General features: G+C 44.2%; 1 protein-coding gene across 1 annotated transcript; it reads right to left on the bottom strand.

Moving 5' to 3' along the window:
- Window positions 1–11,735: 11,735 nt before the first annotated feature.
- On the bottom strand, window positions 11,736–26,910 carry LOC134355875 (SLAM family member 9-like). Its single transcript, XM_063066383.1, has 4 exons — window positions 26,841–26,910; window positions 17,835–18,155; window positions 14,139–14,427; window positions 11,736–11,910 (listed from the first exon to the last, which is right to left on the bottom strand). The coding sequence occupies exons 1-4, from the start codon at window positions 26,893–26,895 to the stop codon at window positions 11,736–11,738; spliced, it is 840 nt and encodes a 279-aa protein (XP_062922453.1). The 5' UTR covers window positions 26,896–26,910.
- Window positions 26,911–27,447: the final 537 nt, after the last annotated feature.

Below are 27,447 nucleotides of genomic sequence, written 5' to 3'. Positions count from 1 at the left end.
TGATAACTTTCCCCTTAGGTTTCTTTTACCTTAAGCTCTCTGATCAATTCAGGTTCATTGAACAACACCTAATCCGGAATAGCTGATCCCCTACTGGACTCAAACACAAGCTGCTGTAAAAAGCCATCTCGTATGCTAGAAATTCCCCCTCTTGGAATCCTGTTTTTCCCAATCTACCTGCATATTGAAATCCCTCATGATGACTGTAACATTGCCCTTTTGGCAACCATTTCCCATCTAACATTGTAACTTGTAGACCACATCCTGACTACTGTTTGGGTGTCTGTAGATCACACCCATCAGGGTCTTTTTACCCTTGCAGTCCCTTAGCTCTATCCACAATGATTCATTGTCTTCTGACCCTAAATCACTTCCTTCTAATGATTTAATTTCATCTTTTGCCAACAGAGCCACACCACAACCTCTGCCTTCCTGCCTATTCTTTCAATGCATTGTATATCCTTGGACATAAAATGCAGCTATAATCATCGTTCAGCCTGAATTCAGTGATGCCTACAACATCATATTTACCAATCTGTAACTGTGCTACAAGTTCATCGACCTTATTCCATATTCTGCCCGCATTTAAATATGACACCTTTAGTTCTGTTCCTGAATATATTCTCTCAGGAGCTGAAACTTGTGCACCTGGTGCAGTTGTGTTTATCTGGGAGACTGGAGGTGTCCCAGACTTCCCACATACCACACAGAATACACTGTCCCTTCAACCATTCTCACTACACTATGTGGATTGTCCAAATCAGATTTCATACTGGGTTGGGGTCTGAGCCCTCTTGTCTGTGCTGCCCTCCAGTGTTCACTTGGTGGAAGAACAAGCTGGACCAAGACAACTCAAAGACTTGGGCTATATTTTTGTTTCTGGCTCCAGTACAGCAGATCTGCTGAGAATCAGTAACTCAGCTCAATCCTTTGATGGGGGTTTGGAAAGGGAGTACATACTGTTCACTGGCACCTTGGATGCGTTCAGGTATCAGTGGACATTACAAGGGCTGGATTGCATCCTGGGCAAGGATGATCATGATTTAATTTGATGTTTTAATTGCATGAATATTTATAAGGAGTGAACTGTGAGCAGTGTAATTATTGTAAACCACTCTTTGCAAAATAAATGTGCACATGTTTGATATAAAGTGAAGCTCCATCTATACTGTCCCATCATATTGTTAATGCATGGGTTAAGCTGTGTGATGAACCTCTTCCATCTCTCCATGATTCCAGAAGTAATGTATGCTGGCGTCTCTCACAGATTCTCCTCGCCTTCACCACCTGAAGCTGGTGGGACGCCCAAGGTCAAGGAGAGGGTCCAGGTGAGGTCAAAGGTCTCAGTAATGTTCAGAACCATGAGCAACACACACAAAATGCTATAGGATCTCAATGGGTCAGGCAGTGCCTATGAAAATGAATAAACCATGATGTATCTTCCTGACACGGGGTCTGAGGTTGAGCAGGAACAATGAAAGATGGGTTAAGGAGATCCTCATGGACACCTCGATTCCCGATTCCTGCATTCCATCCCCAACAGCCCCAAGTGAACTTTAAGCCAGTCCCAGTTCATTTCACCCATCACGTTAACTCTTCCCTGAACCTTCATTTCAGCAGTTGTTGCTGGACTAAGTTCCCACTTCCCCACCCACTGCCCGCAAACATCCATAAAAAATCCACAGTGCCCTGTTTATGGCTTTGATTCCCAGCAATCCTCTCCAGGCCCACATCTGTTGTCATTATTGTAAGTGTAACCTCCAGGTTGAGTCGGTTGTGAAGAAGGTGAAAGCATTGTTGGTGTTCATTTCTAGAGGTATAGAATATAAGAGCAGGGATGTGATATTGAGGCTCTATAAGGCATTCATGAGACCACACTTGGAGTAATGTGTGCAGTTTTGGGCTCCTTATTTTAGAAAGAATATACTGACAGAGGAGAGGGTTCAGAGAAGATTCACGAGAATGATTCCAGGAATGAAATGGTTACCATATGAGGACCATTTGGCAGCTCTTGGGCTGTACTCCCTGGAGTTCAGGAGAATGATGGGGGATCTCATCGAAAAATTGCCTACATAAAAAATCCACAGTGCCCTGTTTATGACTTTGATTCCCAGCGATCCTCTTCGGCTCACATCTGTTGTCACTATTGTAAGTGGTCCCTGTTTCCCTTCTACACCGAGGTGTGACCCAGCCCAGACCATCCCTGAATCTGGTCCAGGAGCAGCAGACCCAGGACTGTGATCAGCCCAGACTGTGACTGGGACTGGGTGCAATGCTTCAGTGTGAACCTGGCACTGGGTCACACACCCTCTCCCCTACAGGGACATTCATCGGCTCACAGATCGGGGGTGGAATCAGGAAGTTAATTCCAATCTGGTGATGTGACACATTCTGAGACGGGAAACAAGGAGCAGAATAGGGGATCAGTCACAGGGACAGGGGCAGGGATGTGGGACAGAGGCGTTAAACATTTACTTTGTATCTGTTTTAAGGGTAAAGGCAAAATCAAACCTGCAAATATCAGAGAAGCAAGAGTCACATGAGAATGAAAAATTGATGGGAATAGGGTATGATTCAATGTCCATTGAAACAGGCTGACGTCGATAAATCCCAAGGACACAATGATCTACATCCCTCTGCTTTTGGAGGAGATGGCAACAGAAATGGGGTGCTGCAGTTATCATCATATGAAGTTCTATAAATTGTGGGATGTTTGTCTGCATTGGAACGGGAGGGTTTCCCAGACATGAGGCTATGGACAAGAATGAAAGCTGTCTTATTTGTCAGGTGAGTGTGGTAAATGATCTCCGCACACAAGGAAGACAAGGCTGACTCGAGGGTCGAGGCGTGCAGGAGTGAGAAGTTGGAGCGAGGTGGAGATATGGTTGGGGAGAGGTGGTTGGAGTGAGGTGGAGACATGGTTGGGGAGAGGTGGTTGGAGTGAGGTGGAGACATGGTTGAGATGGAGTTGGGGTCGGCAAAACAGAGAAAAGTTGGAGTGGAGGGGGTGCAGAGACCGCCCACCTCAGCCAAGAGCGACGTCTGATCGTTCTAGCACTGGGCCAACGTTGAAAGCTCGGGTACGAGGTGGCAGGGTCCAGGCTACATCATGTTGATGTGACAGGGCCTGGTCTTCGAGCGATGTTTGGATGATTTAAACGCTGAGCCAGATGGATTGAAAAGGCCGTGCGTTGGGTCTGGAGGTGAGTGTCACATGTTTTGTTGCATATTGAGACTGAGGCTTGGGCCTGCTCCGAGTGGTCCAGGGTTCATGTATGCCAGCTCCGTGATGTTTTGCTCTGCTGTGTGATGAACTGAGGCTGAGGCTGTGGCCTGCTCCGGATGCTCTCTGGGCTCACTTTCATTCTGAATGCTTTGGCTGCCTTTTATTGTTTGCACGATTGGTGTGTTGTTTCTCTCTCTCTCTGCACATTGGGTGCTTGTTGTCATTCTGTTTCATGGGTTCTTTTGAGATTCTCGTTTTGTGACTGTCCATAAAAAGATAAATCTCAAGGTTATATAACACACACTTTGATCATACATGTACTCTGAACTTTGAGGCGTTTGTTGTTATGAACCAGCAGCAATGGAGATGAATTTCAGTCAAGTTTTTACAAAATAAACAACAACATTTATTAACCTATGCTCAAAACATCGAAAAGTAAATGAAAGACTAACTTAACCGGAAGTTAACAGTTAGGCGACTGTATCGAAAAAACAATCCAACTTATAAACTGTTCTTAATGATTTCTCAACCAAGCACAGACTTAAGGTGGTAAATTCAAAAGTCCATGTGATTTATACAGTCATTAAGGAGAGACTTCCCCGAAACAACGATTCCTTCGAAGTAATGACGAATCTGCCGATCATAGACGAGAGATGTCTTGTACGAAGAAATCACGGGGAAATAAAGGAGCTGACCTTTTGACTGGAGGGTGGTCACTGCACAAACCTACCTTAGAATAGTACTGCACAGTACAGGTCCTTCGGCCCACAATGTTGTGTGGAACCTCAAACCCTGCCTCCCATATAAGCCCCCACCTTAAATTCTTCCATATACCTGTCTAGTAGTCGCTTAAACTTTACGAGTGTATCTGCACCCACCACTGACTCAGGCAGTGCATTCCACGCACCAACCACTCCCCGAGTAAAAAACCTTCCTCTAATATCCCCCTTGAACTTCCCACCCCTTATACCTTAAAGCCATGTCGTCTTGTATTGAGCTGTGGTGCTCTGGGGAAGAGGCGCTGGCTATCCACTCTATCTATTCCTCTTAATGTCTTGTACACCTCTATCATGTCTCCTCTCAACCTCCTTCTCTCCAAAAAGTAAAGCCCTAGCTCCCTTAATCTCTGATCATAATCCATACTCTCTAAACCAGGCAGCATCCTGGTAAATCTTCTCTGTACCCTTTCCAATATTTCCACATCTTTCCTATAGTGAGGCGACCAGAACTGGACACAGTACTCCAAGTGTGGCCTAACCAGAGTTTTATAGAGCTGCATCATTACATCGCGACTCTTAAACTCTATCCCTTGACTTATGAAAGCTAACACATCATAAGCTTTCTTAACTACCCTATCCACCTGTGAGGCAACTTTCAGGGATCTGTGGTCATGTACCCCCAGATCCCTCTGCTCCTCCACACTACCAAGTATCCTGCCATTTACTTTGTACTCTGCCTTGGAGTTTGTCCTTCCAAAGTGTACCACCTCACACTTCTCCGGGTTGAACTCCATCTGCCACTTCTCAGCCCACTTCTGCATCCTATGAATGTCTCTCTGCAATCTTTGACAATCCTCTACACTATCTACAACACCACCAACCCTTGTGTCATCTGCAAACTTGCCAACCCACCCTTCTACCCCCCACATCCAGGTCGTTAATAAAAATCACGAAAAGTAGAGGTCCCAGAACAGATCCTTGTGGGACACCACAAGTCACAATCCTCCAATCTGAATGTACTCCCCTCCACCACCGCCCTCTGCCTTCTGCAGGCAAGCCAATACTGAATCCACCTGGCCAAACTTCCCCGGATCCCATGCCTTCTGACTTTCTGAATTAGCCTGCTGTGTGGAACCTTGTCAAATGCCTAACTAAAATCCATATAGATCACATCCACTGCACTGCCCTCATCTATATGCCTGGTCACCTCCTCAAATGTCTATCAGGCTTGTTAGACACGATCTGCCCTTCACAAAGCCATGCTGATTGTCCCTGATCAGACCATGATTCTCTAAATGCCCAGAGATCCTATCTCTAAGAATCTTTTCCAACAGCTTTCCCACCACAGACGTAAGGCTCACTGGTCTATCATTACCCGAACTCTCCCTACTACCTTTTTTGAACAAGGGGACAACATTCACCTCACTCCAATCCTCCGGTACCATTCCCGTGGACAACAAGGACATAAGGTTCCTAGCCAGAGGCTCAGCAATCTCTTCCCTCGCCTCGTGGAGCAGCCTGGGGAATATTCCATCAGGTCCCGGGGACTTATCCATCCTAATGTATTTTAACAACTCCAATACCTCCTCTCCCTTAATATCAACATGCTCTATAACATCAGCCTCACTCATATTGTCCTCACCATCATCAAGTTCCCTCTCATTGGTGAATACCGAAGAGAAGTATTCATTGAAGACCTTCCTCACTTCCACAGCATCCAGACACATCTTCCCACCTTTATCTCTAATTGGTCCTACCTTCACTCCTGTCATCCTTTTGTTCTTCACATAATTGAAGAATGCCTTGGGGTTTTCCTTTACCCTACTCGCCAATGCCTTCTCATGCCCCTTTCTTGCTCTTCTCAGCCCCTTCTTAAGCTTCTTTCTTGTTTCCCTATATTCCTCAATAGACCCATCTGATCCTTGCTTCCTAAACCTCATGTATGCTGCCTTCTTCCACCTGACTAGATTTTCCACCTCACTTGTCACCCATGGTTCCTTCACCCTACCTTTCTTTATCTTCCTCACTGGGACAAATTTATCCCTAACATCCTGCAAGAGATCTCTAAACATCAACCATATGTCCATAGTACATTTCCCTGCAAAAACATCATCCCAATTCACACCCACAAGTTCTAGCCTTATAGCCTCATAATTTGCCCTCCCCCAATTAAAAATTTTCCTGTCCTCTCTGATTCTACCCTTTTCCATGATAATGCTAAAGGCCAGGGAGTGGTGGTCACTGTCCCCCAGATGCTCACCCCCTGATAGATCTGTGACCTGACCCGGTTCCTTACCTAGTACTAGATCTAGTATGGCATTCCCCCTAGTCGGCCTGTCCACATACTGTGACAGGAATCCGTCCTGGACACACTTAACAAACTCTGCCCCATCTAAACCCTTGGAACTAATCAGGTGCCAATCAATATTAGGGACGTTAAAGTCACCCATGATAACAACCCTGTTATTTTTGCTCCTTTCCAAAATCTTCCCAACCTTGCAGCAGTTTCATTCAAATGTGCATGCCACAATTCCTGAACAAAGATTCAAAAAGGTTGATCATTCCCAAGACGCTGAACGACATTAACTTTACCCAATCCTTTGAACTTGGAGAACTCTGGTCATGCCTTTAGTCTCTGATACTGGACGGTAAAGGAAAAATAAAAGTGCAACAAACATCCGACCGGCAACAACAACGTCGCACTAAAAATAAAAATGAGAACTGCGTCACACTGGCGGACTATGTTTAAATACCGTCTGGAGCATGCTATCAAGTGACATCACATCACCCCGCTATCATGACACCATTAAATTATGACCATCACGAGATAATGACATAATGCTCACAAGGTAATTACATCAAGCTCACGGGATGTGTAACATCGTGAAAGGAGTCAAATAGGATGGAGTCATAGAGACACACAGCACAGAAACAGGCTTTTCAGCCCATCATATCCATGATGACCATCCAACACCTGATCACACTCGACATATTTACCTGTGTAATGACCAGGCTAAGGCCCTATTTTACTATATTTCTACGGCTATGCTGTGACGTATTTTCATTTTAGCCGTTTTTCTGTGAGTGTCAAAGTTGTAGTATCTGCTGAAACCAAATCATATCGACCTTAGTCGTATGAAACTTATTGAGGGTGGCTTTCTCACCATTACCCATGCAAAGCTGAGTCACGTGGCTATTAGCCAGAGTTAGTTAACCAGCCAAGTTTGTTACAAGTCACAGTGAGAGGGTTCAATTTTTGGGGGCTCTTCTGGGATTGGAATGCTGTATGAATGCTGTGTAAGGATTGATTAAGCTGCTTAATTGTCTGTCTAGGCCATGGTGTGAGATATTTTATTATGCATACCAAAGAGATTAAGGTCAGGTGCAATGCGATACCAGTGATGTGACTGAAGTCACGCTGACCGTTAGAATAGGGGTACCTAGAAAGGCAGGCCATGGCCAGTTCATATCTCTAGACATAGAGGGTGAATATTTTAATGGCAAGATGCTCTATTTTCTGCGAAGTGAGTTGAAGATTTTGGCTGATGTGAAAAGTCTAATAGGTCATTCAGCTGTTAATTTAAGTTCTGAGCTGGTTTTTGCTCTTACATCACTGGTTGCTTAATGCTAAAGTGTACCTGTGGAGAGCCAAAGTTGGCTGAGTAGGCTGAGTAGGCATTCTCAGTAGGCTGAGAATGTTCCCTGTAGTCAACCCCACACCTGAGAGGTAATGTTACAGCTATATAGGACACTGGTCAGACCCCACTTGGAGTACTGTGCTCAATTCTGGTCACTTCACTACAGGAGGGATGTGGAAACTATAGAAAGGGTGCAGAGGAGATTTACAAGGATGTTGCCTGGATTGGGGAGCATGCCTTATGAGAATAGGTTGAGTGAACCTGGCCCTTTCTCCTTGGAGTGACGGAGGATGAGAAGTGACCTGAAAGAGGTATATAAGATGATAAGAGGTATTGATTGTGTGGATAATCAGAGGCTTTTTCCCAGGGATGAAATAGTAAACACGAGAGGACACAGTTTTAGGGTGCTTGGAAGTAGGTACAGAGGAGATGTCAGGGGTAAGTTTTTTACGCAGAGAGTGGTGAGTGCGTGGAATGGGCTGCCAGCGATGTTGGTGGAGGCGGATACAATAGGGTCTTTTAGGAGGCTCCTGGATAGGTACATGGAGCTCAGAAAAATAGAGGGCTATGGATAACCCTAGATAATTTCTAAAGTAAGGATATGTTTGGCACAGCATTGTGGGCTGAAGGGCTTGTATTGTGTTGTAGGTTTGCGATGTTTCTATGGTTCTATGAAAAATTTGCAGACCTCCATGTCTATTCTGCCTGCCCTATTGTAGATCTCCATCAAGGTCTTTGGATCTCTCCTGCATTAATATCAAAAATCATTAATGTACATTCAAAATTCAAAATAAATTTATTATCAATGTACATATATGTCACCATATACAAACATGAGATTAATTCTCTTGAGGGCACAGTCAGTAAATCCAAGAAACACAATCGAATCAATGAAACATCACATCCAACGCACATAAATAGGATCCAGCAACAACCCCTATTGGTCAAAACTGGCCATAGGCTTCCAATCACAAAAGCAACAGCCCACTATCACTCTCTGCCTGCTATTACCAAGCTCACTTTGTAATTAATGTACCAACTTGCCTTGGATCTCAGAAGATTAAACTTTTGGACATGCCTTCCACATCCTAGTGAGGTGTAGAGAGCTCGAATGGTCATGTGGGTGTATGAGATCACTGGACCAGATCCTGAACAACACGGTCACTCCCTGTCTATGCTGTATCCCTGCATCGTTTATATTAAATCCCTGTCTCTCGTTCTCCTCACTTTCCAACAACTCCCTCTCCCTTAAACCCGAGACACACCCATATACTGGGAAACTTGGGCAACACACACTCCATGCTGGAGGAACTGAGCAGTTCAGGCAGCAGGCAGCTGAATCGTTGACTATTATTCTCCTGCAGAGATGCTGTCTGACATGTTGAGTTCTTCCAGCACTTGGTGTGTGTTGTTGCTCCCTTAAACCTTTCCATTTTTCTCCCTCCCTTAAATCCCTGTTCTCCACTGAGTCCCACCTCATAGCCGTTCCTCGTAAAACCAATGGCAGCCTGAAATCTGCTCCCCTCCACACTCTTCCTTCCCTTCCTGATTTCTGGTAGAAGCTTGACAGAGTCTCTTGGATCCCCATCTTTCCCCAGTGATAATTCCGCACCCTCGGTGTGAACCAGTGTTTGAGAACAATTCACTCAAGGTGGGAGAGTGGTAAGCACTTGGAAACTGGGCACAGGCTCACATTATTCATTTAATTATTAACTACTGTTTGAGTAGGATTAATCAAGGTGATACTCTACAGGGGAATATTCTGACAAAATCTCTTCCACCAGACAAAACTGGAGACTATTATTGAACTAACATTCAACACTTACAAAGCACAGCAGCAAAGAGCAGCCATGCTGTTGTCCCATAGACCTCACCCCTCACCACAACAGTGGGACCCAGAGGAAACCTGCATCTCCAAGCCACCGTTCCACATGCAGATTTCTCAAAGAGTCCGTACCCTCCTAGTACCGGTGCCGAGAGACGGACGATCCATCCTAGACTACAGGAACATGAGGAAATTAGCTGATGCTGGGATTTCAAGCAACACACATAAAAGTTGCTGGTGAACGCAGCAGGCCAGGCAGCATCTATAAGAAGAAGTACAGTCGACATTTCGGGCCAAGACCCTTCGTCAGGACTAACTGAAAGAAGAGCTAGTAAGAGATTTGAAAGTGGGAGGGGGAGGGGGAGATCCAAAATGATAGGAGAAGACAGGAGGGGGAGGGATGGAGCCAAGAGCTGGACAGGTGATTGGCAAAGGGGATATGAGATGATCATGGGACAGGAGACTGAGGGAGAAAGAAAGGTGGAGAGGTGAAGCCCAGAGGATGGACAAGGAGTATAGTGAGATGGATAGTGGGAGAAAAAGGAGAGAGAGAAAAAGAATATGTATATATATATATAATAAATAATGGATGTGGTATGAGGGGGAGGAGGGGCATTAACGGAAGTTAGAGAAGTCGATGTTCATGCCATCAGGTTGGAGGCTACCCAGACGGAATATAAGGTGTTGTTCCTCCCACCTGAGTGTGGCTTCATCTTGACAGTAGAGGAGGCCGTGGATAGACGTATCAGAATGGGAATGGCACTGGCAATTAAAATGTGTGGCCACAGGGAGATCCTGCTACAGGATACTGTCCAGGGGTTCTGTCCTCAGCCCATCCATGGGGGGTCTGGCATGGTGCATCACTGCAGCATACTCAATGGGATTAGTCTCGGCAACGACCTCCGGACCAGCAAACTACAAAAGAAACAGAACCTGTCAGCTCTGGGCAACTTAAGGGAAACAGGGACAGGACACACTGTGTCAGGAATTCTTGGAGACTGGGAAACACAGACAGGGAAATAGAGTCCAGGACCCAGTCAGGGAGATCGAGACCAGAACACAGAGACAGGACCTGGAGACAGCACACAGAAACAAGGAGATACAGACTGGGAGCCGGAGACAGGACATCGAGATAGGGAGATACAGACCAGGACCCTGGGACAGGGAGATACAGATGAGGACACAGAGGCAGGGAGATTTAGACGAGGACACAGAAGCAAGGAGATACAGACCGGGACCAGGAGACAAGACACAGAGACAGGGAGATATAGACCAGGACCTAGTGACAGGACATGGAGACTGGATACAGAGACAAGGACTCTGGAGAGGGGAGACATTGAGACTGGGCACATCGACACGTGACACATGGACACAAAAGACCTGGACATGCAAAGCGACACACAATGATGGAAACTCAGATCACCCCATCAGCACCAATCAACTGACAAACAGTGATACTAACCCAGCATCAACACGGTCTCATTCTCAGTGCATTCGGAATGAACTCACACACTGCCAACGACACAAATATTAAATCCACGACTGATCATCGGAAATGTACACACCGGGTGGACCGGGTGTGTGGGGGCAGAGTACCCCAGTCACTGGATGTGTGTGATGGACAGTGTACCCTAGTGACTTTGTGTGGGGTGACAGTGTACCCCAGTAACCGGGTGTGTGAGGGACAGTGTACCCCAGTGACTGTGTGTGGGGTGACAGTGTTCCCCAGTGACTGTGTGTGGGGTGACAGTGTACCCCAGTGACTGTGTGTGAGGGACAGTGACCGGGTGTGAGGGGACAGTGCACTCAGTGACTGTGCAGTGTGTACAATTGCTGTTCGATCTGCCTGACCAGGCCTGGAGATCACTGAGGCAAAGTTTCAGTTGACTCCTCAGTGGTACGTGGGATCTTGCTGTGCCCCCGTGTGTGCGCTGCTGAGTTCCACAGTGGTGGTTGGAATGATCTCCGGTGACGGGGACCTGTGGTTGATCCTGGGATTGTGCAGATTACATGTAGGCCTTATGTTTAGTCTGCCCCGAGGAGGGAGAGTGACCCGGAGTGGCCTCTTTCCAGGGGTAACGTGTCTGTCATTACCCTGTCATTCCCCTTGGGGGGCTGCCAGACACTGTGATTCTTCTGCATCCTCTGAAGATTTGTGTAAATGATGTCCGTCTCCGCTTGGTCTGTGGGACAGAAAGGAGAGGTGACAGGGTCTGTACTAAAACCATTCCCCACTTTATCTAACCCCTCTCTCCCACCCCTGTTGTCACCCCCCTGCCCATCCCCTCTCTCTCCCTCCCCCAAATACCAGACTCAACGACAGGGTGTCAGATCGACTTGCCTTCAGTCCCTGAAGTTACTTCCCTTCCCTCAGGTCTTCTCCTCCGTGTGACCATGAGGATCACAGTGAGAGCAAAGATCAGGAGGGTCCCCACCACGAACAATCTGATCACCAGGATCACTGCATCTGGCACTGCTGTAACAGAGAGTAGAAGAGGTTTCCTAATGAATCCAGTCCTCACGCTCCCAGTGACACAGGATTGATGAATTCACCCATCCCTCCTCAGTTGCAGAAAACTCCCTGTCACCTCAACACCGTCCCTCAGTACCCTACAATCACCATCACGTAGCTACCCTCCAAACCCCACCTCTCCACCCTGCTCCTCTCCCTTCCAACATCCCTCAGTCCTTCCACCCCATTCCCTCCAATATCCCTCAGTCCCCTGAGTCCCCACTCTCTCCGATCACCATCACCTCACTGTCCTCCACCCCACCCCTCCCCTCCAATACCTTTCAATCCCTCCATCCCCATTCCCTCCAATCACCATCAAATCACTCACCTCGAAACCCATCACCTCCCCCCTGATACCCGTCAGTCCCTTCATTCCCCATTCCCTCTAATCAACATTACATCACTGACCCGCACCCCTCCCCTCCAATACTCCTCAGTCCCCTCATCCCCTATTTCCTCCAGTAACGATCACAACACTCCGCTCCAACCCCTCCTACTCCATGGTGCTCCCAGAGGGACACAAAAGAAGGATACTGTTGACGGACACATTTGGAAATGTTTGTGGCAGGAATTAAGGAAATGGAGGAGGAATCAAAACTGTGATTGCCCATCTTCTCAAACATAGAAACATAGAAAACCTACAGCACAATACAGGCCCTTTGGCACACAAAGTTGTGCCGAAAATGCCCTTACCTTAGAAATTACCTTGCGTACCATAGTCCTCTATTTTTCTGAACTCCAATGTACCCGTCCAGGAGTCTCTTAAATGACCCTATCGTATCCGCCTCCACCACCGTCGCTGGCAGCCCATTCCACGCACTCACCACTCTCTGCGTAAAAAACCTCCTCCTGACATCTCCTCTGTCCCTACTTCCAAACAGCTTAAAACTGTCTCCTCTTGTGCTAGCCATTTCAGCCCTGGGAAAAAGCCTCTGACTATCCACACGATCAATGCCTCTCATCATCTTGTACACCTCTATCAGGTCACCTCTCATCCTCCGTCACTCCAAGGAGAAAAGGCCAAGTTCACTCTACCTATTCTCATAAGGCATGCTCCCCAATCCAGGCAACATCCTTGTAAATCTCCTCTGCACCCTTTCGATAGTTTCCACATCCTTCCTGTAGTGAGGTGACCAGAACTGAGCCCAGTACTCCAAGTGGGGTCTGACCAGGGTCCTATATAGCTGCAACATTACCTCTCAGCTCTTGAACACAATCCCGTGGTTGATGAAGGCTAATGTAGCATGTGCCTTCTTAGCAACTCCAGTTTGTATGTATTCTGTCTGACAGGATACTGTAGAGGATTATTAACTTTGTAGGTAACCTTTGTTTTTGGATTTTATACTTAAGCCTCCACTCATATTTGTCAGCACAGCCTGGGTGAGGAACTACAGTGCATTTTGCAGAAGGTCCACACTGAATCAACTGTGCACTGTCGCTGGAGGGAGGGAGTGATTAGATTGGAGGGAAGGATTATTTAGGATAGCTGAGGCACTGAGTGGTCAGGGAGGTGGAGGCTGAGCTTGAGGAGGGGGGTTATGAGGGCCAATGTGAGGGAGCTGGATTAAAATCAGTGGTGATACACTTAGTTAGATCCCACTTGGAGTACTGTGCTCAGTTCTGGTCGCCTCACTCACTACAGGAAGGATGTGGAAACTATTGAAAGGGTGCAGAGGAGATTCACAAGGATGCTGCCTGGATTGGGGAGCATGCCTTATGAGAATAGGTTGAGTGAACTTGGCCTTTTCTCCTTGGAGCGACGGAGGATGAGAGGTGACCTGATAAAGGTGTATAAGATGATGAGGGGCATTGATCGTGTGGATAGTCAGAGGCTTTTTCGAAGGACTGAAATGGCTAACACAAAGGGGCATCGTTTAAGGTGCTTGGAAGTAGGTACAAGGGGGATGTTAGAGGTAAGTGTTCACACAGAAAGTGGTGGGTGCATGGAACTGCCAGCAATAGTGGTAGAGGTGAATACAATATGGTCTTTTAAGAGATCGTTCAATAGGTGCATGGAGCTTAGAAAAATCGAGGGCTATGCTGTAGGGAATCTCTAGGCAGTTTCTAGAGTAGGTACATGGTCAGCACAACATTGTGGGTCAAAAGGTCTGTAATCTGCTGTAAATTTTTTATGTTTTTATGAAGCTCTTCTATGCTGTCCCGTCTCACACTCCTGCGATGGGGGACCTAACTAAATTGCAACATCTTCGTCAGACACTCACGACATGTGTCCAGATTACAGACGTCCCCCAGCCGGACCTGTGCGGTGTCCTCACTGATGGGGTTGCTGGCCTCACACCTGTACACAACATCCTCCATCTCTGCTATGCAATCAACCTGTATCGTCTTTCCGTCTTTCCAGAAGTGCTGGCTGCTGTTGTCTCCTGTAACTTCTCCTCTCCACCAACTGAATCTGGTGTGGTTGCCAGAGGTCACGGAGCAGGTCAGGGTGAGGTTACAAGTCCCAGTGATGTTCTGAACCATGATGTTTGCTCCTGACACGGGCTCTGAGGGTGTGAGGGAGAGATAGAAGATGAATAAAGGAGATCCTTGTGGACACCTCAATCCCCAACTCCCCCATCCCATCCCCAACACTCCAGAGTGAACTTCAAGCCAATCCCACCTCAATTTTACCCAACGGTTTAAACCTTCCCTCACCATTCACTTGCTGCCGGGGGATGTTCCCACGTGCACTACCCACACTCATCTACAAACTCTCCTCCATTTCCTGTTTATAGCTCTCTATTCCAGGAATTCTCTCCATTTCCATGTCTTTAGTTCTTCCTCTGTGTGGTGCCAGCTTCCCTTTGAAATCTGACTGAGCCCCAGCCTTGACCTGCCCTGAACCTGGTCCAACCTAAGACACAGCCCAGTCTATTCTGTCAGTCTCTCCATCTCCACACTGCCTGCCCAGATTATGATGAAGGTTTGAGTCTATGTCATTTCTTTCATCTCTGTTCTCATACCCTCTCCAACCAAAAGTAACAGTAAGGTTCATCTGTCCGTCTCCTTCTACCCCACTCGTCTCCCTATTCAGTGCATCAACATCTATGCTTCCTGGTCCTTTCAATGAGACTCCATTGAATCATAGAGCATTGCAGTGCCAAAACAAACCCTTCAGTCCATCTAGTCCATTCCTAGTCCCATTGATACTCATCTGGACATCACCTTCCACATCCCTTTCAATATTTATCCCAATTTCTGTTAGACATTGAAATCGAACCTGGTTCCAACCCTTCCACCTGCACCTTGTTCCACCCTCTGAGTGAAGAAGTTTCCCCACCTTCCCCTATAACTCAGGTCCTTGAGTCCTGATACTCTGCACTCTTTCAACCTAATTGATACCTTTCCTGTACGTAGGTGACCAGAATTGCACAAATACTGCAAATTAGGCCTCTCCAAGGTCTTATACAATTTCAACATAACATCCCAACTCCTGGACTCAATTCTTTGATTTATGAAGGCCAATGTGCTAAAAGCTTTTTTTATGACCCTATCTACCTGTGATACCACTTTTAAGAAATTATGGATCTGTATTCCCAGATGTCTCTATTCTACTACACTCCTGAGTGCCCAACCACTCATCATTTATGTCCCACCCTGGTTTACTTTCCAAGGGTCAAGGCTTCGTACTCGTCTGCATTAAATTCAACCTGCAAATTTTCGGCTCATTATTCCCGCTGGTCCCGATCCTGCTACAGGCTTTGATAGTCTTCTTCACTGTCCACTATACCCACAACTACTGTCATCCGCAAATTTGATGATCCACTGACATTCCACTCCCTTCCCTCTTTCTTACATATTTTGACCAGTTTCTCCCTGAGTAACACCTCGCTCTGCTCTTCTGCCAAACCCACAACTCCCACCACTCCACGACCCACTCCACTTTCTGGACATCCACGGGAGGGGGGCTTCATATGAACTTTCACATTTTCCCTTCCCTCCATGCAGGGAACCAAAAGCTGAAACAGTGATTGACAAGCACTCCCAATGCAGTGAACTGCACTCAGTGTTCACACGGTGGCCTCCTCTCCACTGAGAAACCAGGCACAGTGTCACTAACCACCTTGAGGGACATCTCAGTTCAGGCACAATTGTGACTCAGAAGTTCTGGTCGCTGTCACTTTGATTCTCCATCCTGCTCCCACTCTGACACACTGATTCTAACTCTTGACACTATTCCAGTGAGACCAATGTATAGACAAGAGCCCATCTCCAGCTGGATCTGATGCAGAACTTGCGGATCTCCCTCCTTTGTAGAGATGATATTCAGAACAGGTTCATTGTCTGAAAGGTTTTGTTGACTACTGTCTGATTCAGAGAGTCATAGACTCCCAGAATACTACAGAACAGGAACAGGCCCTTCAGCCCATCTAGTCCATGCCGATTACTTAATCTGCCTTGTCACCTCAACCTGCACACAAAACATAGCCCCCCATAACCATTCCATTCATGTACCTATCCAAATTTCTTTTAAATTTTGAAATCAAACTCACATCCATCACTTCTGCTGGCAGATCATACAACATGCTCAGCACGCATCGTGAAAGTTCCCCGTCATGTCCTCTTAAACATTTTGCCTTTCACCCTAAACCCATGACGTCTAATTCTACTCTGACCCAATCTCAGTGGAAAAATCCTGCTTGCATTTACATGATCTGTATCCCTCATAATTTTGTAAACCTCAGTCCCTTTCTTCCCCTACTCGATCCCAGAGGAGGTCTTTGTCTCCAACCCATGTTCATGATTTTCTATCTTCTGTGTTCTATTTCCCATGTTCTGATGTTCTCCTCCTTCAACTGGGGAACATTAACACTGGGATGGAGGACGTTGTAACGTGAAGTCAACGGAGAGACACCAAAGCCGGTGGATATAGAAATGTCTGATTCACCAAAAACAGGCATCATATTGAGACAATCTTGGATGAAGCAGACTCCCGATTCAATATTACATGATAATTTGACATGCTAAAGATCAGTGGTAAATGCTGGATAATTGTACCGTTACAATGTACCAACAATGCTTCCTTGGCCCTACATATATTTTTCACCTACCTTGTCGTTCACACCCACACTCCAGACACACAAAATGAATGTTAATCAGAATTGTCTGGATTGCAATCAGCTCCAGTCCACAGCTACAGGAAAACTACTGTTCAGAGCTGCATTTTAAATTCAATCTACAATCCACCTTCATGTCTGAAGATGGGTTCTGGTGAGATTAATATTTGTGTATTCCCTAACTACACAATACGTCCTAACAGAGGAGAGAGGATTTCTCAGCCAAACATTGCTGAGTGAGATTATTGTGAATGTGATATTACTGTTAGAGTGAGTCAGGAACCATATTGCTGTGTGTGAGTGTACTGTTGTGTCCGTGTACTGTTGTGTCCGTGTACTGTGTCACTCACTGGGACACTATATTCAGTGTAATGAACACACAGGGTCTCACTCAGCACAGCACAGCATGAAGGCTGAGGAATAAACACCTTGCTGAGCTCAGACCTCAGTCTGGACAATTAACAAGCAGTGTCCTGGGAAACAGACTGGATAACTGGGATCCCTGAGCATGACAGACTAGGCCTTTGACTGGAGATACAGTGTGTAACTGTGACCCACAGATACAGACTGTTCAGGCCATTCACACCAGGTCCATTCTCCCTGTGTGCTGAGCTCCCTCTGTCTCAGATACATGAGATTCCCCAATGTTGGTTCGATCCCTTCTGGCTCCTGTCTCAGTCTTGGTGGATGTGGCGGGTGTATCCTCCAAACTCACACTGACTCAGCCTCACTACACTGGGACCATGAGCCCAGCTCTGGACACGGGTAGTCAGTGAGGTTCAGTAAACAGGGAAACACACAGGATCTGCCCTCACCCATCCATTAGGGGTGTTTCAGGGACAGGTCTCACTCACCGTACACCTCCAGTCGCACTGTTGTTTTATTTTCAGCTCCTGAACTTGCAGCTGCAAACATCACCTCATAATCACCAGAGTCCTCTCTCCGTAGATCATGGATTTCCAGACTGATGCTCCCAGGGTGAAAGGTTATCCTGTTCTTGTACTGCTCATTACTGAAGTAGCTGATGTTCCCATTCAAGTACTTCACAATCTTGATTCTGGGCGATACCCGAATCCAATGAACCTCAAAGTCTGGACTGACTGGGATCCCAAAAAGTAAGGAGACTGAGTGTCCCTGAGCTCCGGTCACAGTGGTGGGAGGAGTCCCAGTCCCAGCTGAGGAGACAAGACAAGACAGTCCGTAGGTGAGGTCAGTGATAGGAAGAGGAATCAGACCTGGGAAAATCAAAGACATGGGAGGAAGCCAAGCGGCCCATCATGTTGTTCCAGCCCTGTGAGACAGACAGCGCAAAGTTAGTGTTGTTTCATGCCGAGACCCTTCATCGGGACTCCAGACTCTCTGTACCCGGCCCTCAGAAATGAAGTTGCAGCCTGCAGCCGGATATCAGTGGTCAGGTAGGGGGGGGCGGATGAGATACTGGGATAACCTCACTGTGTGTGTGCAGGGGTCAGGAGGTCGACTGATCAGACTCAAGGTGACCACCACTCAGCCGGAATTGTCCCTGGATCTGGGACCCCCAAGCTCTCCTCCAGAGCTGGTCCAGCACAACTTGAGCCGTCTCTGGGAAATGTCCCACAGGCTGCACCTCCCGTCCCCAGGGGGTTCCTTGCACTGGCTGCTCCTGTACACTCTGCACTGTCCATCCCTCACCTGTTGCCTGGACGTCCAGAGTCAGGTGGTGAGGGTGGAGTCCCAGTTAGAGTCTGTCTGTGAGGACTCTGCCACTCCTCATCAGACCTTGGAGCAAAGAGGGTGAACAGTCCAATGCTACAGTTTCTGTTGTCCGAGAGGGTCAGAATTCCCTGTTTAGGTGGATAGAGGTGTCTAGTGAGCTGTTGTCAGCAGCCTGTGCCCCCACCAGGGGTGACTGGCTTCAGAAGGGTGTAAGAGAATCTAGCTGGATGTGGTAGTGGAGATGGTGTCTAGCCTGACCTACAGGACCAGGCTTCCTGTTCAATAGTTCACGTCTATACATTGTCATCAATATCCTTTTGTCCATGTTCTCCCTGTTCCAACTGCTCCAAATCAGCCATTGACCAGATAATCTTGTAGCCAGCTTATCCCCATGGCACCCTGTCAGAGACACCCCCACACCCGCTTTCCCTATAGTTTTTACTTCTCCACAGTTCTAATGAAGAGTCTTTGACCTGAAATGTTGGCTCTTTTCTCATTCCACAAATGTGTCCTGAACTGCTGACTGCTTCCCTCTCCTGTATCATACGATGGAGACGGAGAGATTTTAAAAAATGGATCAGAGTGTGTTTGGGGCTGCTTCTCTGGTTCTCACCCATTTCCCAGCCACGTGCGGCTGTACAGTGAAGAAAGTGCTAAATACTCCTGCTCGTGGGACCACACAGATCTTTAGTACTCGGCCAGGTACGCCGTCTGGACCAGACACGTTAATGTAGGATGAGTGTAAACAGGTGGTTGATAGTTAGCGTAGACTCGGTGGGTTGAAGGTACGAGTTCCCTGCAGTATCTCTCTCTGTCTCACTGCGGATGGCTTCTCCACACTGAGATGCTGGTCACTGAATCCACTGCAGGGCTGTGCCTGGATCACACTCAATAGTCACTTTATTCAATACAACCCGACACCTGCCCGTTAACAAATACCAAATCAGCCATCATGTGGCAGCAACTCAATGCTGATCTGCTGGGATTTTCACACACATCAAACTCTAGATACAACAGATAATGGTGATTGAAACTAAAAAAAATCCACTGAGCTGCATTTCTTTGTGCAGACGTGCCTTGTTTATAAGAGAGGCTGGAGGGGAATAGCCAGAGTGGTTCAAGCTGACAGGAAGGTGACAGAAACTCAAATAACCACACGTTACAACAGTGCTGTGGAGAAGAACATCTCTGATGCACAACACCTTGAACCTTGAAGTGGATGGGCGACAGCAGCAGAAGACCATGAACATACCCTCAGTGCCCACTTTATAAGATACAGGATGTTATCAATAAATGGCTGCAGAGTGTAAAATCTCCCCAGACACTGAGCAACCGGGGTTACATTTGCAAACATGATCACAAACATCTTAATCTTTGTATTATTACCCAACCCACAAACACATCCTAACGCAGTTAACGGGATCAGGGAGGAGTGACTCAGAGTCTGGTGTGGCTTTCAGTTCCTGTGACACTGGCATTAGTACTGGAGAAGGAGAGCACAGTTCCACTGGGACAGACTGTGATCAGAATTCCACTGAATCCAATCACGAGGGAGGTAGACTGAGTTTAAATTCCATAAAACTGTGTTGGGAGGAGGACCCCAATGCTGGGAAATCTGGAAGGTTGAAGAGGAGCAACAAGGAAGGGGACAGGGGTCTCGATAACCAGGAGGAGTACAAACTGAATTTGTCTAAATCTAAACAAACTACTGAAGATCGTATGTGTGAGTTCACTCTGCAGGAAAGTGATCATGATGCTTTTGTCATGGTGTCAGAACAACATAGACCTCAACATAATCAAGACAGAAGATCTAGTTGTTGACCCAAGGAAGTGTGTGTGTGTATACACAACCCTGTCCTGATCAAAACAGCTACTGTTGAGATGGTTGACAAATTTGAAGCAGACATCCTTATCAACAGCATAGTCTCCTCATCTCTCCAACTCAGACAGTGACCAAGAAAGCACATCAACCCAAATTGAATAAAAGTGAGCAACACAAACAGAGCTTAACAATCCCCGTGATCCCAAATGAGACACCTGCAACACAAAGTGAAAACCCACTTTGTTCAAAGAGAAACAATTAGACATGGAAAGTTCACAGTCGAAGGAACACTACGTACCCATGAGGTGACACTGAGAAAATACAATCCACATATAAACTGATAAAATCCCTTTCTTCTTTAAAAACAACCCATAGTTCTGACACATACACCTTACTCAAGTTTCCCATTGTGTGATACGTGTTCTTTCTCTCTCTCGCACACACACACTCTCACACACACAGACACAGATGCACTTACACTCTCATGCAAACACTCACACTCTCTGCTCTGTTGTTCCATTTTGTGATCCGGGTTCACAAACACTTTGCTGAGCTCATGTCAACATGACGAGCAGGAGTGGGAAGCGGACGTGCTACCATTGAACCACACAACATGTTCAAATGATCCGGCTGAAACATTTTCTTGTCATTTTCCTTGATCTCCTTAATATCTAGAAATCTATCAATGAAGGAAGAAATTCCAGATCACCGGAGAATCCCAGTGATTTACCACAGTATGCCGGCTGGCTTCGTATTGGCCTGGTATGGGAACACCATGTATTTGAACAGAAAATCCTACAAAATGTACTGAATACGGACCAGTACATCATGGATAAAACCTTCCCAACCACTGAGAGCATCTACATGAAACATTGCCATAATCAAAGATCCTCACCACCCAGGCCATGCTCTTTTCTCACTGCTGTCATCAGGTAGAAGGTACAAATAAAAATTAAATTAATTTATAAATAACTAAATTAATAAATTTATAAATGTAACACACATCAAAGTTGCTGGTGAACGCATTTATTTATAATTTATTTATAATTTAAAAATTTATAAATTTATTATTTATAAATTTATAATTTATAAATGTGGTTGGCGGATTGATGTTGTTTTTTTATAGAAGCTTGTATGGCATATAGTTCTGGGTTTGTGCTCCAAATGGGTTTTTTTCCCCCTTTTTTTTGTTATTAGGGGTTTTTTTCTGTTTTAGTTAGTAGGGGTTCTTTTTTTCTTTATTTTTCCATAAAAAAAGGTTTAACATTTTGTTTTTTTATTATTATTGATAAACTGTAAAAAAAAAAGAAGGTACAAGAGCCTCAGGACTTACACCACCAGCTTAAAGAACAGGTTATTTATTGATATTTATTTATATTTGCATTTTCACAGTTTGTTGTCTATTGATCCTGTTTACAGTTCATGTTCTATAGATTTGCTAAGTATGCCCGCAGAGAAAGAATCTCAGGGTTGTATGTGATGACAGATCTGTACTCTGATAAAACTTATTTTGAACTTTTTGAATAGAGGCCTAGTCTATTACCCACACTAGTGACATGACAGACCCACCACATCAGAAACCAGTCTGGTGAACTTTGTGATAATTCCCCCTCAGCATCCATTTCTCACCCATTATCACAGATTCCAACATTGTCCCCGCTCCCAGTGTCAGCTGGGGAGATGTGTGGTTCCCAGTTTTCTCTCTCTCCCTCCTTTTTGAAACAGTCTGTAGGAACCATTCCTGAAACTAGAGTTTGCCAGGTGATAACCAGAAAGTTCAGTAACTCTACTGACACCTTGTCACAGACTCCGGGATGGAGATCATCAGGCCTGTGTCAATTATCCATTTTCATGATGTTATTTCATCATTGATGCTGATTGATTTTGTTTCTACACTTTTATTCAACACTTGTCTATCCTGTATTTCTGGCAGGTTTTTGTGTGTTCCACAAAGACACACAAAAAGCCATGGTTATTTCCTCTACTGTTCCTTCATTCCCCATTACAAATACCCACGTCTGTCTGTAAGGGAACTACAGTTGTACCTGCTGCTGTGTTTGTTTCATGTCCTGATTCTGGCTCTCACAGTCTGTTCTTAATATCCTTCAACTTTCCATTTTCGCTTTCTTCAACGATATATCTGTTACCCTTTGCTGTGTTCATAATCAGTCTCAATCCTCAGGCTTATGACTAATTCTGCAGGTTAACAACCATTTTGGGCAATGATGTCAGGATTTTATTTATCATTCTCTCTCACTGCTTGTATGTCCATTATTGTGATTTGGGCTATTGACAGATCGACAGTCTGTCTGCCGAGAGAGAGTGAGAACCAGCACTTGGGACCAAAACCGAGGATGACTGTTAACAATTTCCACTCTCTTTCTCCATTCCAGTGCCCCTCCACCACTTCCTGCCCCCACCATCCACCATTCCTACAGCGATTCCCCATCAGGATCTTTTCCCATGAAACATCTCCTTTGCGAATATGACTCTAATGCTGTTTCTGACCATGCACCGTTGAAATTATTTATTAACTTAAGGGATACATCTACTAATTCTAGACAATGGCGATTTAATACCACTTTGCCTTAAGGTTCAGATTTTGTTATATTTATTGATGAACAGATTAAGTTTTTCTTTACAACGAATTCCATGGATGATATTTCCAGTGGGATACTCTGGGATACTTTTAAAGCATATATTCGTGGACAAATTATTTCATACACTGCTGGACTAAAAAAGCGAACTAATAAGGAAATACTTAAACTGGTCGACAAGATTAAAGTTGATAAGAAATATTCTATAGCTCCTAATCAAGAACTTTATAAACAGAGAGTTGAACTTCAAATGGAACATAATCTCTTATTATCATCTTTGATTGAAAGTCAATTAATCAAAACCAAGAGTCCATTTTATATACATGGTGATAAAACTGGGAAACTTTTAGCTAATCAATTGAAATTGGCCTCAGTTAAACGACAGATTCTTAAGATTCGTAAACAAGATGGCACTTTGACAGTTGACCATGAAAAGATTAATAAATCCTTTCAAGAATTTTATACCTCCCTTTATCAATCAGAATTTCCTGATGACTCCACTATAATGCGTGAATTTTTTAAGAAACTGAATATTCCAAAATTATCATCTAATGAACGTTCAAAACTAGATGTACCTATTACAGCAGAGGAAATAAAGAATGCTATTTTTTCAATGAACTCAGGTAAAGCACCTGGTCCAGATGGATTTACAGTAGAATTTTTAAAATTTTTTTCAACTACACTAACCCCTTGGCTTTGTAGTGTTTTTAGGGATGCAGTCTCAACAGGTAAATTCCCACAATCTTTTTATCGAGCTTCTATTTCCCTAATTCTTAAAAAAGGTAAGGATCCTACTGAACGTATATCTTATAGGCCTTTATCTCTGCTGAATGTCAATTCTAAGATTTTTTCTAAAATATTGGCAACGAAATTGGAGAATGTATTACCCCAAATTATTTCTGCTGATCAAACTGGATTTATTAAAAACCGTTACTCTTGTTTTAATATTAGGAGATTAATGAATATTGTTTATACACCTTCACCCAAAATTCCAGAATGTGTCATTTCATTGGATGCTGAGAAAGCTTTTGATAGAGTTGGATGGATATATTTATTCAATACCCTTGAGAAATTTAATTTTAGTCCGATATTCATTTCCTGGATCAAACTGATATATTTTACCCCTTTGGCCTCGGTATTTACTAACAATCAAAGATCCCCTTTTTTTCATTTATTCTGTGGTACTAGGCAGGGTTGCCCTCTTAGTCCATTACTATTTGATATTGCCTTGGAACCGCTAGCTATTGCTATTCGTGACTCCCCTAATATATTTGGAATTACCTGTGGAAATGAGACTCATAAATTATCACTATATGCAGATGATCTACTATTATATATTTCTAACCCAGGAGAATCTATTCTGGCAGTATTAACTTTGTTTGCTCAGTTTAGTAGTTTTTCTGGTTATAAACTGAACCTAGGTAAGAGTGAACTCTTTCCATTAAATATGCAGGTTCCCATTTATAGAAACTCTCCATTTAGAGTGATTACTGATTATTTTACTCATTTGGGAGTTAAAATTACTAAGAGACGTAAGGATCTTGTCAATTTCAACCTTTTACCATTAATTAATCAGGTTAAACAACTGATTACTAAATGGTCCCCTTTGGCTCTATCACAGATTGGCCGTATTAATGCTATTAAAATAATTATTTTACCCAAATTTTTATATTTATTTCAAGCGATACCGATTTTTATTCCTAAATCTTTTTTTGATACTATTGACTCTAAAATTTCCTCTTATATATGGCAAAATAGAAATCCCAGATTAAGTAAAAAATACTTACAGAAATCTAAGAAAGAGGGTGGTTTGGCATTGCCTGTCCTGAGATTTTACTACTGGGCAATTAATATCCGATACTTAATATTTTGGACACAAGATTGGAATATAACTCCAAGCCCATATTGGGTAAACCTTGAAGGCCATTCTGTACTAGGGTTTTCTTTAGCCTCCATTTTAGAAACTTCACTGACTTTTGCACTATCTAAATTGAATAAACAAATTTTCAACCCTATAGTTAAACATACATTGCGAATATGGTTTCAATTTCATAAAATTTTTTGGTCTGAACAAGTTTATGTTATCAAGCCCTATTACATCTAATTTCTTTTTCCAACCCTGGGTAATGGACCAAGCCTTTTTGATATGGAAAACGAAAGGTATAATATGTTTTCGTGATCTATTTCTGGATAACTGCTTTATGTTTTTTGAGCAGTTATCTGAGAAATTTGATATGCCTAGGTCCCATTTTTTTAGATACCTACAAATAAGAAATTTTTTAAATACTACATTGCCTACCTTTCCGACTTTAAATCATGCTGGCATTATTGATAAAATTTTAGGTTGTAATCCTTTGCAGAAGGGATTAATAGCAATAATTTATGATATAATTATGAAATTACAGCCAGATATATCTGATAAAATCAAAAATGAATGGGAAAGGGAACTTCAACTTTCCCTACCTATAGAGATATGGGAAAAAAATTTTCAATTAGTACTTCTTCTATATGTGTTAAACGTACATTATTACAATTTAAAGTAGTACACAGAGCTCATATGTCCAAAGATAAACTAGCTCATTTTTATTCCCATATAAACCCTACTTGTGACAGATGTCACTCTGAAGTGGCTTCTTTAACTCATATGTTTTGGTCCTGTTCTCTTTTAGAAAAGTATTGGAAAGACATTTTTGATATCATTTCAACAGTTCTATGCTTCGATTTAAAACCCCATCCTATTATGGCAATCTTTGGATTGCCAATGGTAGAACATAGACCTTTGTCTTCTTTAGCCTGTCGAATGATAGCTTCTGTTACTTTAATGGCGAGAAGATCTATTTTGTTGAACTGGAAGGAAACCAATCCTCCAGCTACATTCCAATGGTTTTCTCAAACCATATTAGGCTTAAATTTAGAGAAAATTAGAAGTGATATTTTTGACCCTTCGGTTAAATTTGAAGAGACTTGGAAACCTTTTATGCAAGATTTTCATAATGATGTAATCTGACCTTTCCGAACCTTTTTTCTAAATTCAAATTATATAATCAGTGGAGCAGAGTTAACAACATTATTGAACGTGTCTGATACAAGATGTTGGTCTAGCCCTGTTCTGCTTTTTTTGGGTTTTTTTTTTCTTTTTCTTTTGGGGTTTTTTTTTGTTTATATGTATATTTTCTTGCTTTTTATTTCTTTTTTTAATGTTTAATCTCATTATGAGTTTGGAAGTCTTCTATATCTATGTTACTTAAAATTCATTTTATATATGCTGATGAACATTTTTCCAATCTCTTTGTAGCAACTTTGTTACTGAGTTTATAATTTTGAAAAATTAATAAAAAGATTTAAAAAGAAAGAAACATCTCCAGACCAGGACCCATTTCCAGGGATCTGAGGGGTCCTGGGTCACATGTACTTAATTCCACATCTCTGCCAATCCTTCCCAATCCTGTGAACAACTGATACCTGTTTCTTAAGCTCCGTTTCCAGAATTAGAAGCAGGATGGTTCTATGGCTACAGAAAAAGCCAATCCTCTGTCCCAATACCCACCAGTAACCAAACTTTTCTTGCTCTCTATGTCAAACTCATGTTTTATGAGAGTGTGACAGGAGAGACAGCTTCACTGTGCCCAACCTACACTCTCCTTGCCCTGGTAGTGAAGGACCCAGAAATGCCCGAGTCCAGAAAGTAACAGAGAACCTGGAGAGAAGGATGTTAAAGACAAAAACTTGCTCTGAACCAAACTTACAGAGTGAGTTGCAGAGAGTTAGCCAGCAGGAGATCAGCAGATGCCTGGTGTTCATTGTTCTCACAGAACAGTGTAGACGTTGGTGGGCTGCACAAAGCTTCATCCCCTAGTCAGTACGTTGTGAAGAGCAGTCGACAAGAAAGTAGGTGTTGTGCAAAAGGTGAAATACAGAGGTGTGATCACAAGCAGAAAGCCACAGCGCTCGATGTCACGAGCGGACTGACTGATGTCAGTATTTCACCTCACACCAAATAAGAACAATAAAACCAGGAGGATTTTTGGCCCCTCGTTCCTGCTCCACAATCAATGAGACTATGACTGATCTTTTATCTCATCACCAGAGTCCTGACCAAAAGAATAGAAAAGCCAACATAAAGTGGTGGATATGGCCCAGTCCATCCCAAGAAAATCCCTCACCACCACTGAACAGATCTACAAGGAGCACTGCGACAAGAAAGCAACGTGCATTATCAAGGACCCCGACCATCCAGTCCATAATCTCCTTTCATTGCTGCTGTCAGAAAGGAGATACGGACCTCAGGTTCCACACCACCAGGTGCAGGAACAGTTACACATCAGACTCCTGAACCAGTGTGGATAACTTCAC

Source organism: Mobula hypostoma, chromosome 13 (genome assembly GCF_963921235.1).
Source record: "Mobula hypostoma chromosome 13, sMobHyp1.1, whole genome shotgun sequence".
Taxonomy (NCBI): Eukaryota; Metazoa; Chordata; class Chondrichthyes; order Myliobatiformes; family Myliobatidae; genus Mobula; species Mobula hypostoma.
The sequence above is the reverse complement of the archived record's forward strand: the minus strand, read 5'-3'. Positions and strand labels throughout refer to the sequence as shown.

Coding starts and splice junctions, on each gene's coding strand:
- LOC134355875 (XM_063066383.1), bottom strand. CDS start 26,895: ATGAACACCAGGCATCTGCTGATCTCCTGCTGGCTAACTCTCTGCAAC. Junction 14,428..17,834: donor AGTGCGACTGGAGGTGTACG/GTGAGTGAGACC, acceptor TCACACCCTCAG/AGCCCGTGTCAGGAGCAAAC. Junction 11,911..14,138: donor AATCTGGACACATGTCGTGA/GTGTCTGACGAA, acceptor TGGATTCATTAG/GAAACCTCTTCTACTCTCTG.